The sequence below is a fragment of the Onychostoma macrolepis genome, chromosome 06 (genome assembly GCF_012432095.1).
Source record: "Onychostoma macrolepis isolate SWU-2019 chromosome 06, ASM1243209v1, whole genome shotgun sequence".
Classification (NCBI taxonomy): Eukaryota; Metazoa; Chordata; class Actinopteri; order Cypriniformes; family Cyprinidae; genus Onychostoma; species Onychostoma macrolepis.
The window spans coordinates 3,030,863-3,047,115 of NC_081160.1; the positions used below are offsets into that span (position 1 = coordinate 3,030,863).

At 36.9% G+C, this 16,253-nt stretch overlaps 1 protein-coding gene across 2 annotated transcripts in view; it reads left to right on the forward strand.

Moving 5' to 3' along the window:
* Positions 1-200: 200 nt before the first annotated feature.
* The window catches only part of pbx1b (pre-B-cell leukemia homeobox 1b), an 85,789-nt gene continuing 69,736 nt past the window's right edge, over positions 201-16,253 (forward strand). Inside the window, exons 1-2 of one of the 2 annotated variants that reach the window (XM_058779114.1) lie at positions 201-670; positions 2,180-2,253. In XM_058779114.1, coding sequence (XP_058635097.1) covers positions 483-670; positions 2,180-2,253 — 262 coding nt within the window. In that variant the 5' untranslated portion in view covers positions 201-482. The remainder of the gene's footprint in view (positions 671-2,179; positions 2,254-16,253) is intronic. The other variant, XM_058779117.1, reaches the window with a different exon arrangement.

A 16,253-nucleotide genomic window follows, 5' to 3' on the forward strand; every position in this document is an offset into this window, starting at 1 on the left:
ACCCGTGACATTCTCTCTAAATACATGTGAGATATCAGAGATATTAACAAAAAACACATGTGCAGCGGACAAACATGAAGAGCAAGAATCTCCCCTGCGCAATGATTGACGTGCACTGAGAGACATGCAGAGGCGGAGCTATTCGGTCGCGGCGTCCAATCAGGACCAGTGGGCGGGGCAAAAGCATCGCAGAGTCTCTGAGCTTCGAGAGCGCTACAATGTAACAAAAGCAGCGGGATGAAACAGTGAAATAACGCGCGAGTGTATGAAGCGCTGCGTTCACGCGGGACCTGATTAATAACACACACCACACGCCACACATACACACACACACACCCCGGTGAGTTTAGTGGTTAAAGGGCTGATAGTGGCTCGAGCTGTGAGTGAGTGAGCGAGCTCAGGAGGACTGTGCTTACAGAGAGACTGCCAGAGGAATCTCCGCCGCAGCTGGACAGAGGACCGGAGGACCGGAGCGGGCCGACATGGACGAGCAGCCGCGCCTGATGCACGCTCATGCGGCCGTGGGGATGAGCGGACACCCGGGCCTGTCTCAGCACATACCGGACAACACCGGAGCCAACGACGGAGACGGAAGGAAGCAGGACATTGGAGACATTTTACAACAGATCATGACCATCACTGACCAGAGTCTGGACGAGGCGCAGGCCAGGTGAGCTGTCACTCATCTCATCCGAAGATCTGGAACATTCATGCTTACTTTCATCTTCAAGACGCCATTGACACTTGATTAGAGTAGAAAATAAGATACACTTTTACCAAGCAATAGTCATTAAATAAATTTTTAAAAATAAACTCGGCACAGAAAATATATAAAAATATAATAATACAGCATTTACACATTTTATACTGTGCACTACACTTATATGATACATTATTAAAAATATAAAATATATTAATAGCTTAAATATAGAAATGTAAAATAATGTGTAGAACAATGAAACGTTTGTACATTTAAATATATTAGTAAATAATGTGTTGTATATTTACACATATTTTTAAAGTAATATATTTTTGTTTTAATTGATCAATGCTGTAACATATAAGCTAATTAAAGATAGACTTCCAAAAATATTCAGTTAAGCTGATTTGATTTTCAACATCTCTAAAAATGTATAAATTGTGATAAATAACACACACCACTACAGCTATTGTTAAAACTGTAAACTCTTGATAAATTTAGAAGATCTGCTTCAAAAGCTTTTAGAATCTACTGTTATTTAGTGTTTTTTTTTTTTTTTATGTCAATTGGCATCTAATTCACTTTACACTTATCAAGTGGCTTTTGTAGTAACAATAACTGCAGTAAGTAACAGGGATTTTAGCAGAAAAAATATAGTTAAGGCGATATAGTTTAGTTGTTTGGCATCTTTATAATAATTGGCAATTAACAAATATTTACGTGCAGATCAGGCGTTATTGACTAAGCAGGCATCCAGACATGGACTGATAACACAATCGTTGTTGTCAGTGTGTCCAAACACATGTAGTGTGTAGTGACAGACATCAGTGTATTTTTCTGACATGCAGTGCTCATTTTTTGTCAATAGAAATGAACAGATGCCACGATAGAATTTGACAGACAGCACTGAGACTCGTATCACACGTCTGACCGTGTCCCTTTAGGATAAATATTGCTCAGAATGAAGGTTTTTAATTCAGTGAGCTCAACTATATTTTATAATTTTATGGTGCTTTTCCCCCCTGTATATTTTAGAACTATCTGCAGTGTGCAATGTCATGATTTTAATTTTTTTTATAATGTAATGTAATCACTCAGCCCACAACTATTACTATTGCTAAATGTTTGAATACATTAATCTTTTTTGCATATGGATGTATTCAATAAAAAACATGAATTTTTAAAAAAGATTAATTTTGAAAAATAAGTGTTTAAGTGTTTTAGAGTTACAGTACGTGCAATGATACAAAAATATGAATTATCCATTATAATAATGGAATTTTGTTAATGTTCTACATACAGTATGCATGCAAAATATGATAAACAGAGACTAGCATGAGTGTACTCAGGTCAGTATGTGCTTTCCATTTCACCACGATCACTGTACATTCAGGCAACAGGCAGATGAATAAGTCTTTGCTAGCGGGGTGAAATATTCGTCTGCTCAGACGCTCACCGCGGCCTTGTGTTGTGTTTCAGAAAACATGCTCTCAACTGCCACAGAATGAAGCCAGCGCTCTTCAACGTCCTGTGTGAAATCAAAGAAAAAACAGGCAAGTTATGCTGTGCTTTAAAAAAAAATACACCATGTTCGAGTAGCACATGTGAGATTAATAATTTTGAAAAAACACTGGATATTTGTTGGAGATCAAGTGCATTTGTTTTTCAGCGTCTGGTCAAAGCTGTGAAAGCAAATTGTTGTCTTTTAATGGTTTGCACATGTCGTGACATATCTAGTCAAGTAAATCCTCTCATAAAAAACCTAATTGGAAACACAGTGTTGTGCTCTAGTGGCATGCTGTTTTTCTGCATTGTGCATTGGATGTTTTAGAGCATGGATTTCAGTGGGTAAATGTGGGTTTGTAGTGAGGAAATGAAGAGAAACGTCTGTAGAAGTTCAGCTTCTTTGACCTCTGACTGGTAAATCATCTTTACTGCTCTTGCACTGTACCGGGCTTGTTTTTCGTGCAAGAACGCAGCTACGTTCTGGTTAGCAAAGAGCAGGATTCAATTACAAACTGCCCTAAGTTGCTAAGTTGAAATGTTTATTTCTAAAGCGATGAATGAAGATTGTGTTTGTGCATTTTTGGAGGGAAATCTCGTTTCATTTCTTTGAGCAATTGCAATGATTCAAAACGTCGTAGATGCCGAGAAGAGGGTTGAATGTGACGTCTGTGGTCTGGTGTGTGGAGAGCAGAGCTGCTCAGAGCCACTCGTGTGTTTTTCTCTCGAGCCGAGAGAGTTGGAACTACGATGGATTTGTGCTGGTGAGATACTGAGACGCTATCGCTCTGCGGTTTGATGTGGAAACGGTTCCAGTGTGTTTCACAGTCATTAGTGCATGAAATAAAAAGGACTAGATGAAGGATAAAGCAGATTTCTTTATCATTATCTCTTTGACTGCTCTGTTCCAGCTGTGAGGCCGTGGGTGGTTCTCATCTCTGTTTATTCTGTCTCTGTCTCCACCGCCGTGATGGTTGGCGATGATGTTTTCATTGAGTTGGAGGCGCGAGCAGAGCGGGGGGTTTCTGCGGCCTGCTATGCGTCCGAGAGGGGAGTGACACAGTTATGCGTGGAGTTTTACTCCCCGCCGTTTCTTTTTCAGTTTGTTTTTCTTTTGCGAGTTCACGCAGAGTTCGAGCGCGGAGCGACGTGGACGTATCCCAGACTGCTCTGCTCCTCTTTGCCCTTTTTCTGCAAAAATATGACGGGACCGTGAGCTCTGGGAGACGGCTCGAAATGACACGGCGTGAGTTTTAAGAACATTGAGGTTTGTTTGCAAGAAAGTTTCCGCCCCACTTCTGCGGCCTTCAACACATCCATGGATGTTTGTCATATTCAGGAAACCTCTTTTTAGGAATTGTAGATGGATTCAAACACTTCTGCGTTGGTCGTGTCTAAAAGTGTTTTGGATTTCGAATGTATGCTGTCATTTCACTGTGTTCTTCAGTCATACGGTGTTTTGAGAGGCAAATCCGCAGACGTTCTGAGTTGTACGGTTGTTAACTTTATTTGTTTTGAAATCATGCGGGAATCAAAATAGCTCATGAAAAGTGTTTATTCTGTTTGACATCCGTGGAGATGTTGGTTCTTTGGCAAAAGTGCACAGGAGTGATGTTTGGATCAGTGTATGTTTAGCACAGTGGAGGACTGTAAGCTAAAGCTAGTTTGCTGAGAGCTACTGCTGAAAAGAAATCTTTCTGCAGAACTTACAGATCAACTTTTACTAAAATTGTAATGAAATATAATTGCCTTAAATTTGACTTTTGTGCATGTTTGCAAATGCTTTGTAAAATGAAAGCGTACATTTTTATATTAGTCTGCTTCTTTTAAAACTTTTTAGCAATTGCATACTCTTTGTTCTATTCTATGATAGTAATTATAGTAGTTGATAATGTCAGCTCAGTTACTCTTAAGCGTTATTTACTCCCCAAATGAATCTCATTTCTTTTATTTTGCATTTTGTCTTTATTTCCGTTAAAAACAATTAAACTTTATATTTTCATTTCAATGTACAATGCATAATTTTAAAACGCATGTTCAAATGAGATTTGCTGAATTAGGTGGGAATAATGTATACATTTGTTTGTTTTATCAAACAAATTAAAAAAGTTAAAGATTATAAATATGTCGTCATGTGATTTAAAGATATTCTTAGTTTCTCCACGCCACACAAAAGTGTAAATAAGTAACGTTTTAAACACGATAAATAATTTATCCAGCTGTTTGCATTTAAAAAATTCCAAAGTTTGTTTGTAACACTATTAACGCAAAAATATAACATTGAAAGTGACAAAAGATCTGACTGGGTTTGGTAAAGTAGAAAGTATCTCATATAGTTCCCCAGTTGGAAATGCCATTTTCTTAAAGCTCAAGATCACATCCAGTCCTGTCAGTGAGTCTATAGTGTGTTTTTACAGTTCCTCCCAGTGTGCCAATTGACACCTGCAGGGGAGGACGCGGCCCTGGGTCACGACCTGACCTTTTGACCCTGCTGTGTTTTTACTGGGATATAAGGGAACGGCGGACGCAGAGGGAAATCTAAACAGCCCGAGTGTTCTTCTGCGTGCAGAAGGAGGAAGGAACACTTTATTTTAGTCCAAACGTCTGAGACGCCGCCATATTTTCATGGCGCTCTTCTCTGCTCGCTTTCATTCCACTCATATTTTCTTTCTTGTCTGAGGAATGTGTCTGTGCGAAGATTCTGTGAGTGTGTGTGTTCGCTTATAGGTGGATTTTATAGTCTTTGTGCATGTTCACACTGTCATATTTGTATGGTATGTATTGTGTAGTTCAGACACATTGTTCAGAATCACCGTTAAATGATGAACACAAACCATACATTTTATATTAATGCAGATGCTAATTTTTATGCATTTATATGAGGATTACTAATATTTAACATTGCGTTTTATAATCTTTATAAAAGCAGTAAGGTCGTGCATTATCTTGACTCTACCATGGTAAAATCGCTGTAATGCATGATCTCTTATGGCTGCGCTATTGTTAAAGCTATTTTTTTTCCCCATCAAACAGCAAAAGAGTACAAAAATACAATTGTGCCATTTTTGCTTTTTTACATCTTGCGTACAGATCTAATGGCTTTAGTTGCATTTTTAGCATTTAGTTTTTTAGTTGCACCACATGCATGCACTTTTAAAAATGCATTTTTATGTGTAATTAGTGATGAGTTTCAAATCATGTTCTGAACAGAAACAGAGCAATGCACTTGTTTACACGCTCATGAAACAATGGCAGTGTCTTGTCTGAGCGTCTGTGATCTTTGAAGCGTGCAGCACAGAATCGTGTTGGAAAGGATCTGGCACCAAATGGCTTTCCAAAAATACACTCTCAAACAATTCCAGCCAGATCAGTTGGCTCACACGGACCCGATACACGCAAACTCTCGTTTCATTATTCTTCACGGCGAAATAACCCAGCCAGCACTTGAAAGGAGCCGTGCAAATACGTCTCTCTTTTTTTTTTCTTTCCCCTCTTTGGTTTCGTCTCAGTGTTTCTGACACATGGAGACTCGTCTCTATGGAAGCGGAATTCCTGGATCTCTTGGAACTTCAGAACGATGTCAAGGCATCTAATTGCTGAATGTCAGAGTTTGTTCTGTGACACCACCTTGAACCTCCAGCGTTGACAAAGACACAGTAGCGTTGCTCTGCCGTTGAGGAGTACGAGGGTTTGAGCGCCTGTCAGAGATTTTACTTCGCATTCAAATAGTCGTTAACTTCAGAAAGCTCCAAATGAAGCCCTAATGGAAGCTGTTTATGCACTCGGTGGCTTGTTTGTTGTTGTTGTTTTTTGTTTATTCCATTCTGAATGGATTTTTCTTTTCTTTGCAAACACATTTTTTTCAGATTAGTTTTTATGAGTGCAATGCTTTTCACGTTGACTGTAGAAAATAGTTTTCTTTATCGTAAACAAGTCAAACCAAAAAAAAACTGTATTGGTAATTTAGATTTTGAGTGCTTTTAAGTGTCTCAAACTGATATTTTATATTGCATACAGTACAAATAGTCATTAACTTTAGACACCCTGGTTAGGTATTTATTTTATTTTATTTTAAAATATAATAATATATAATTTATTATATAATAATAATAATAATATATAATTTATTTATAATATATAATTAAATATAAATTAGATTTGTATTTTTTATTCATATGTTTATAAAGCAATGCATTCATTTCTTAAGAGCTAATAGCTAGATAATGTTATTTAATATTAGATTAGATTTAATATTATTTAATATTTTATTATCATTCTAATCAGTAAAAATGCTTTTAAAATAACAAATTGAAGCGCTCATTTAGTTATTGGTTTTAACACTGTATGATGTTTTTTTTTCTACATTATTTTTAGTTTTAAAAGTTCTATAATAAATGAGCTTTTCTTTTTTGAAGTGGTAAATGAGAAGCTCATTTAGTTATTAGTTTTGATACAATGTTGTAGTTTTAAAATTTCTATAGTAAACGAGCTCTCTTTTATTTTGTCTTTGCAAAGCTTTTTACTGGCTTTGTGAAAACTGAAATATAAAAATGAAGAGCTCATTTAGTTATTGGTTTTAACACTGTGCAATGTTTTTTTTATTGCAACCATCTGTAAGCATATGATGATGATGATTATAAATCTCAATCTTCTAAACGTCTGTCAAACCTCACAAATCTTGACTTGCAGTGTTTTCTCTCTGTGCAAACCTCAACAAAAGGCTGGTTTTCTTGTGGCATGTGTTTAAACGGTGTAAGGTTTAGCGCCTGGGGGTTCGGGTGATGTAATGTTATTTTTTTGATGGGTGAGAATGAGGTGAGCAGAGGGCAGGGCGGGAATATTTGACAGTGTTGAAACGAGCCAGAGATATGATTACTGCGAGCGCGTTCAGTTCTCTGGGTCCTGTGGGAAGCTCGACTCCTTACGGCTTCTTAGGCTGAACACACCAGTGCACACAGTATACACTTCTATAGCTCATTACAGACGGAATAAATCATCTACGGCAGCTCGGTTTCAAACCAGTAGACAGACGATTTAAGAGTGTGTGGCGTTAACAATGACATGCTTGATGTCACAAAATGGATTCAAGAGGGCGTCTGTTACGGTGATATTAAAAACACCCAATTTTGGTGGAATTCTGTGCATTAAGCTGCTTTATAAATAGAATTGTTTTCAAGTATCTTAAAATATGCAAATAGGCTATATTCAGTAAAGCGTACTAACTTATTATTTGTACTATTGCTACAGTACACTGTGCACAGTATGAACATTTTCTGTTTGTATTGAATATTACCTGCTACAGTCGCCAAATTGCAACGTGCAACACTGCGTCCAAAAATGCAATGCTTTTTTTCAAATTCCTTTTAATATTAAATCATCCATGATTCTAACATTTTGTTATTCATAATTTGATCAGAATGCCAAAAGTTTAAATTGAATTAATTAAAAATGCTAAATTTATTTCCAAGAAGATGACTAGACACCACATGTAACATAATGAGTTTGAGTGAGAAGAATGCAGATCACTACTGCTTTAAAATGTTTTAATGAATGGCCACTTTTTCACGCACTATATATATATATATATACACACACACACAGTATACTGTGGAAGCCCATTTCTGCCACTAAATAAAAAGTAATTGCAGCTTTGTACTTTTTTCTTGACTCCATTAATTTTAAATTTTTCCATAAATTTATTTACATTTCTTCCATAAAATAAAAAATACTGTAGGTAATTGCAACTTTTTATTACTTTTCAGAATAGTGAGTTTATACCTTGGAATTTTGACTTTTTTCCTCTGAATTATGAGTTCACATCTTGCAATTCTTTTTCTTTTTTTTTTTGTTTCTGCCACTAAATAAAAAAAAATAATGCAATTGCAGCTTTTTATCTCACAATTCGGATTTTTTTCCCCCTCACAATAACAAGTTTATATCTCATAATTAGGAATCTTATTCTGAAAATTGCAAAGTATAGGCTAAACTGTAAGATATAAACTTGCGATTGCGAGGAAAAAAAGACCAAGATAAAAAGTTGGATTTAACTTTAAACACTTTTTTTTTTTTTTTTATGTTTGATTGCATGCACATGTTTTGAAATCAACAAGAAAAGATATGCAGTTGTTTTCTGCTTCCTATTACGAGTTTATTTTGCATGCACAATGTTTAGTTGCAATTTATTATTGGCATTTAGCATTGCTTTTCCAGATCTGACCCGTAGGCCTCGACAAGTGTGTGGCATTCAGCAGATTGGTGCTTCCCTCAGGTGTCCGATCAGGTGAAAACAAACAAAGCAGTTCATATTCTCCAGCACAGCTGCCTGAAATCATTTGCTTTGCGTGCCGTCGATACTCTCTGTGCAGGGCCGTCACTGACACATGGCCGGTCTGGTCTCAGTGCTAATACGTGCTGCTTTGTGTTTCATTCTCTGTGTGTGTTTTTTTTTTTTAAACATGCTGATGCAGCATCTCTGCGAAGCGCCAACGAGCAGGATATGAGAATCACATCTGTTGGACCGGCTCATCATCCTTCAAGCGGAAATGCTAAAGCCTAATCCAGCACATAATAGAGGCGCGTGCACACGTGCTGACTGGCAGCGCACGGCCGGCGTGGTGCTTTTTGGAACGGCTCCGGCAGGCTTTTGCAGAAATGAGATTAGGAGAGCACGCAACAGCAGTTACGGAGAGATCTGTCATCGTTTTCTCTGAGTATACACTGGAGCACAATCACATTACCTTATGAATTATGCAAATTGTCAGTGGCCTAATTGAGATGTGTTAATCATATTAAGAAGCTTAATAGCTGGAATTTAACTGTGATGCTATTTGGTAATTAAGCACGACGGCGAGTTTGGGGTGCCGTTGATTGAGCTGCTTGTGGAAGATGACGTTGGAGTGTTTATACATCTGTCTGTCTGCCTATACAGGCATTAGAGAAATTATACCTTGATTTATTTATTGTTTTTTTTTGCCTTGACAATATTCAATATGTAATTAACTTAAAGGAAGAGAACTGATTCATGGAAATGAATCAGACTTACCAACTCTGATGCTGTTTCACTACTGACGTTAAAATGAGACCCTATTAAAACATCTTTTAACATTCTCATAGGTATAAGTTGCAAAATTTGTCAAATTATGTCTTTAGGAAATACATGCGTTATAAAAAAGTAAAAAATTGCCTTGCAAGTGTTTGCGTAATTGAATCACATGCAAAATCCTTGATAAGTATGGAAGTTGAGATCTGGTTCAGAGAGTATTTTTGAGTAGAATACTTATTTATTAATAATTATTTTCATGACATTTGGTTCTATTTGAAATCTCTGCATCTTTAAAATAGCTGAAAGCATTGTTTGAAGTACAAAGGAAACCAAAATCATTAAAACATTAAATTCCCAAAAACATTTTAAAAAATCCACTTTTTTAAAAGAAATGAATGTTTATTAAAAAAAAGAACTGATCAAAATTCAAATTTTTGATGTAAATTGATTAAAAGAGACAGTGAAGCTTTATAATATTACAAAAGATTTAAATTTCAAATAAACACGGTTCTGTTGAACTTTCTATCCATCAAATAATTCTGAAAAATAAAATATTGTGCAGCACAACTGTTTTCAACATTGATAATAATCAGAAATGTTTCTTGAGAAGCAAATCAGCATATTAGAATTATTTCTGAAGGATCACGAGACACTGAAGACTGGGGTAATGATGCTGAAAATTCAGCTTTACATCACAGGAATAAATTACATTTGAAAATATATTCACATAGTAAGCAGTTATTGTAAAATGTAATAATAGTTCACATTTTTATTGTATTTTTGATCAAATAAATACAGCCGCCTTGGTGAGCAGAAGAGACTCCTTTCATTTTATTTCAAACTAATCTTAAAAAGGCCCTCTAAATAGCAAATTCATAGTCTATTACTGTCAATTTTATTGATTAGCGGTTACAGGCATGATTCCTAATATTTGAGATATTGGCCAGCCCTAGTGATTTTGTGCCTTACAGAGACAAAACCATTATAAAATGGCAGATTCACCAGGGTAATAAAACCTCACAAACTGAATGCGCCTCATAAACTGCCTCAGAATCTGTTCTTTTGTCAATAGATTGTATCTTGTGCTCGAATGGGCTCTGCTCACAGAGATATGAATGAGCGGCGCATTAGACGAGATGGCGCTCAGTGCATTAGGCAGAGACACTGTGGCGATTTTATCTGGCCGTTTTCTTTGTGTCGCTCGTCCTAAAGCTGGTAGGTGGAGACACGCTCGGCCCTCCGTTACTGCCAGCTTTCTTGATATGTTACGGCTTTAATCAAATCTGAAAATTTGTAATGCGCATTAAAGTGAACGTGAAGTGCTTCTCGTGAGCGCCGTTGCCATACCAACCCCGGAGGAGTCGTCTGTCTTTAATGCGCGGTTGGGAATCTGGTTTCCTCCCCCCCTCGCCGTCACCGGCTCACAGAGAGACGGAGACTAGAGGCCTCTCTCCACGTACTGGAAATGACACAAATTAATATACACTACTTAAACTAGAGCAAGATTAATGGCTGCCTTTCGCTGCAGTTTAGTCCCACTGTCAGTTGCCGGGTGTTCCTTGGACAAAATCAACACTAATCAACATTTATCCCACTTTTGCCCTGGGCTCTCAGGATGCAGGGATCCGAACCCCCCCCGCCACGCTTTTCACCTCTCATCCAGCGCGTTCATACATCACCCGCTCTCTACATCCGCACCTCTCTCCAGCACGTCGCATTAGAGACGTGATAGATTTACGTTTTTATTTGCGTCTGATAGTTAACTAGGTAAAACGCTGCATCTAACACATCAGTCTCTTGAAAGCATGTGTGCATGTGCTTTTGTGATATCATATATGCTTGGAAATCAAACGTTTGGGGTCGGTAAGATTTAAAAAAAAAAAAAAAAGTTTTTAAGTCTCTTTTGCTTGCATTTATTTGATCAAAAAATACAGTAAAATTCTGAAATACAGTTTAAAGTGATAGTTCACCCAAAGTTAAAATTCTGTCATCATTTACTCACCCTCAAGTAGTTCCAAACCTGTATGAGTTTCTTTGTTCTGCCGAACACAAAGGAAGATATTTTGAAGAAAGTTTGTAACCAGGCTGTTTTGGAGCACCATTGAATTGCATAGTAGGAAAAGAAAATACTATGGAAGTCAATGGTGCCCCAGAACTGCTCCGTTTCCCACATTCTTCAGAATATCTTCCTTTGTGTTCAGACATTCATACAGGTTTGGAACTACTTGAGGGTGAGTAAATGATGACAGAATTTTCATTTTTGGGCTAACTATCCCTTTAAAATAGCTGTTTTCTATGTGAATATATGTTAAAATGTAATTTATTGCTGTGATCAAAGCTGAATTTTCAGCATCATTACTCCAGTCTTCAGTGTCACATGATCCTTCAGAAATCATTCTCTAATATGCTGCTCAAGAAACATTTCTGATTATTAACAGTGTTGAAAACAGTTGTGCTGCTTCATATTTTTGTGAAAACGATGATAGTAGTGCTGTCAAACGATTAATCGCGATTAATCACATCCAAAATAAGTTTTTGTTTACATAATATATGTATGTGTACTGTGTATATTTATTATGTATATATAAATACACACACATGCATGTATATATTTCAGAGAAAGTTATTTGTATATATTAAATGTATTTATTTATAATATAAATTATATGAATATAAATATAGACATGTAAATATTTTCAAAATATTATATATATATAATATATACATAATAAATACACACAGAACACACATATATTATGAAAAAAAACAAAAAAAACCTTTATTTTGGATGCGATTAATCACAATTTAATCGTTTGACAGCACTACATGATAGCATAGGACTATACCTTAATCAGAGAATGTTAGCATGAGAAAATTCACTGCAATCATGTTTTATATCTGGGGTCTCTAAGAAGTAATGCAGCATTTTTCATGAAGGACGTTTGAAGCATTTTATCAAGTTGCAACTTTGTTTGCATATAACGTATAAGTTTCCGTATAATCGTTTCTCCTACCAGTAGGAAAAGTCATGAAATTTGAGATTGGAATGTTAAAAGTATGTTTTTAAGCTTTTAAAATGACTTTGGAGTCCCTCAAGTTTACCAATCACAGGTTTTACAATGAGGCCCCTTTTGAGTATTATTACTGGATTTTGATTGGTGTACAATGATTTCAACATCAGGTTAAGAGAGATTTACAGTGCAAAATGTCTGAATATATTAAAAAAACATGTATGATACAGATACACTAATGTTCAAAAGTTTGTGGTCAGTAATTTTTTTTTTTTATTTTTAAAGAAATGAATTTTTTTAGCAACGATGCACTAAATTGTTCATTTATAATGTTAAAAATGTTTCTTTTAAATTTTCTATTCATCAAAGAATCCTGAAAAATAAAATGTATCAGTTTCCACAAAAATATTAATCAGCATGACTGTTTTCAACATTGATAATAATCAGAAATGCTTCCTGAGCAGTAAATCAGCATATTAGAATGATTTCTGAAGGATCATGTGACACTGAAAATTAATCTTTGATCACAGAAATAAATTACATTTTAAAATATATTAAATAGGAAACAGCTATTTTAAATTGTAATAATATTTCAAATTTTTACAGTTTTTACTGTATTTCTAATTAAATAAATGCAGCCTTGGTGAGCATAAGAGACTTCTTTTAAAAACAGTAAAAAATCTTTCCGACCCAAAACTTTTGAAAAGTAATGTGTATATAATGTAGTTGACCTCACTAATTGACTCATTGGTTTGTTGGAAGTCTAGCAAACCATCGTGACCCATATTTTGTTGGCAGGTTGAACTGATGTGTATGATTCAGTGGTGATGTTATAAATCGATACAGAAATGATCGTTCCTGTGTGCTTCCCTTCAGAGACTGGAGAAACGCCACATCTCGCTCTCTCTCCTCCTGTATGAATAGCCTGGCTATGCAAATCGCTCATAATTAGACATGCTAATATATGGCAGTAATAAGCCACTGTCTGTCGTTATGTCTGCCAGTCTTCCCATTGTGTCCAGCGAAAAATGTGTCTTTTAAAATACCGCTTCCCACAGTTCTCTGTCATTCCCATAGACACGTCTCATAAAAACCATCAATAATTGCCTCGTTTATGCAAATTTCACTATTGTTTTAGATTTTTAGACAGTGAAATGTTATGATATGGAGTAATACTTGTTCTTTTTTGATGGCTTGCACATATATTAAATCTAAGGGCACTTACACCAATTAGCGCGCTACTCTCATGTGTCTCTTTTAGCATCTTAAAATAGTCCCCTCGACACAGTGCTCGTGGCACGGAAATGTTTTTTTAAGGAAGCATGTGGAGCCTTGTGCCCCCTGAAAGGAAACAAATGTTTGGGAGAAGCAGAGAGCGGCGGTTTTGGCCGCTTTCCCAGCACAGACGCAAGTGCCATCGCGGGCTCCGGAAGACTGAAGTTCCTCCTGCACACGCAAGAACCGGCTGCAGCGTTTCCAGCAGAACTGCATGCTTGAAGTCGACATTCTGTGGTCCATAACCCGTCTCACCTTGCTTACGTACTTCACGATGAGCTGTTTTCTACCAGATCTGCTGTAAAGTGCTTTAGAGTTATGCTCAGTTAAATCCAAGTGGTTTTTGGAAGAAGGCGTCACCTTTTTCTAGCTGGATCAGCACTTGTGAAGCCATGCAACCTCTGTGCTGTCAGGGATGTGGAAGATGAAACAGGTGCTTGTCATTCGAGCGGTCAGTTAAGGACAGGCCGCATTGTGTTATATGAAACTACAGCATTTGATCAGCAGTTGTGTGACGTGTATTTTTCCTTTCTAAAAGCTCCTTCAAAATGCTTTTTAGGGTACAGGATGTGCTAGAGTTTTCTTGTAAGAGTAATCCAATTCGGTTTAGTTGTGTTGTGTGCCGAGTATTTCCTCTTTTTTTTTTTCTTTCTTTCTTTGGCATTTTCTGACTGGTGGCCCAGAACCCAGGCGTGAGTCATGTGGATTGAGATGAGCGCTAGCAGACACGCTGCTCTTCTCTGCTCCGTCATGCTTCATTTCCCGCATCCAACACCACCAAATTCAGCTCAAACACAATCCCGCTTTATGACTGATTTCACTCACCTAATGTAAATTCAAGACAGATTTTTGGGCATCATCAAAAACTTTCCATTTAGAAGTTCCCACTCTTAAGGCTCATTCACACTGGAGTCAGTAGTTGTCAGAGTTCAGTTCGATTCGTCGGTGTGAATGTTTTTTCTGAATGTGCTTCAGTGAACCGCACCTTATATAGACCCTTATAGTGTTATTTCTAGAATAATCCTAAATGTAAACGTACGTCAGTTTTCCAGTTGAATGCTTCATAAAACGAAAAGTTCATATTAATAGTTCATTCATGGTTCCTTTTCAGAAAATCATTAATTCAGTTAATTAATTAATTTAGTTAGTTTTGTTATTCACAAAGCACTTTAAATGTTTGTGATTTGTGCATATAATGATATAAATGCATGTTGTGATTGTCTATATGTGTATATTTTTTCAAAAATGATGTTGGATTGTTTTTTTAACTGGTATAGGAGCACAAAAAGTTTGTACGTATGCTCTTCAGTTGGCATAATTTCATGTTTATTTTCATAAATCTCAATTTGTTCCTCAGTTTTGATGTAGGACGAAATCCATGAAATTTAGGATCTAATCATATGAGGATTTTACAGATTAGGCCCCAGAATTCCAGTTTGATGTCAGAATTTGGTTTGCTTGGTTGTTGTGAACATTTTATATGGTCCACAGTTGGTGTGAAAGCAATCCAGACTAACTTGCAGAGGTGAGATGCCATTGACGATGTGTAACACGTATGGTTTAATCTCCATTTTTGATCAATTTAATTGAATTTAGTTTTGAATTTGAATTTGGTGGTCAATATACAGGATATGCTGTCTGAGACTAAGACAATCAAACCAACTATGAGAGCAGCTCTAGAAATGAAAGTTGCAGTAACCTACAACACATGCTGTTGCTCATCTGCAGGATTCTCAGTAGAGCAGTTGCATTTATAGAAGTGCCATACAGTGCTCTTAATGAAAATGCCAGTCAGCATTGTCATTATCTGCTCATGCTCTGACTGAATTCATCAGACCGCTGATGGGCTTTCTCCTGTTTACTTCTTGTGGTGTAGATCACCTCCAACTTCATCTCCTGCAAGATAAAGGATGGAGGTTAACGTAACCTTGATAAAATGCTCATCTCATGCTCTCGATCCATCTTCCTCCATCATGGAGTATGAAAATGAAGCCGTCGAGGGCGACGCAATACGGAGCAGTTAAATGGGCCATTTCAGATGTTTTGTGTAGCACACCGACTACGAAATCTCCCCCGTCGCGCCTGTGCAGTCCATTTTCTGCCGCTCTCAGTCGCCTCTTATCTCCTTTACTCTCGTTACCCATCTCTCCTCTGCTCTAAACCCACCTCACCTCGTTTTTTCCCCCTCTTCTCTCCTATTCACAACCCATTTGTGTTGCCAGCCAGCAACACAAATTAGGAATATACAGCCTGGTGTCAAAACGAGTGCTCATAAAATATTAACAGCGTGTAGGAAATTTTACATGGCAACATTCTTTTTCATTTTCAGGTCTGTCAGCACAAGCTGCGGTGCAGCTATTTGTGCGCTCGCATCTATTTTAATGCTGCTTATTTGGAGCCATTTTCCCACGCCATCTTTTTTTTATGTCTTCTCAGAGTCAAAGGTAGAGCATTTTAAAGACCTCCATTAATTCACATTTTTTGTCAGCAATTTCAACACTTTTGGACTCAATGTCTTGTTTAGCCAGACTTTATGCCAATTGTCAATAGCCACTTTGCAGTTTATTGCCTCTTTTGAGGTTTGTTACTGCCACAGTAAAATGCAAAAACACACATTAGGCATGCACAATGGGAGAGGATGCTTGCAATGCATTGGCCAGGCAACAATTTTTTTCCTCATAAGCCATCATTGTAGCAGTTTGGGAACTTGTAAACATGACTT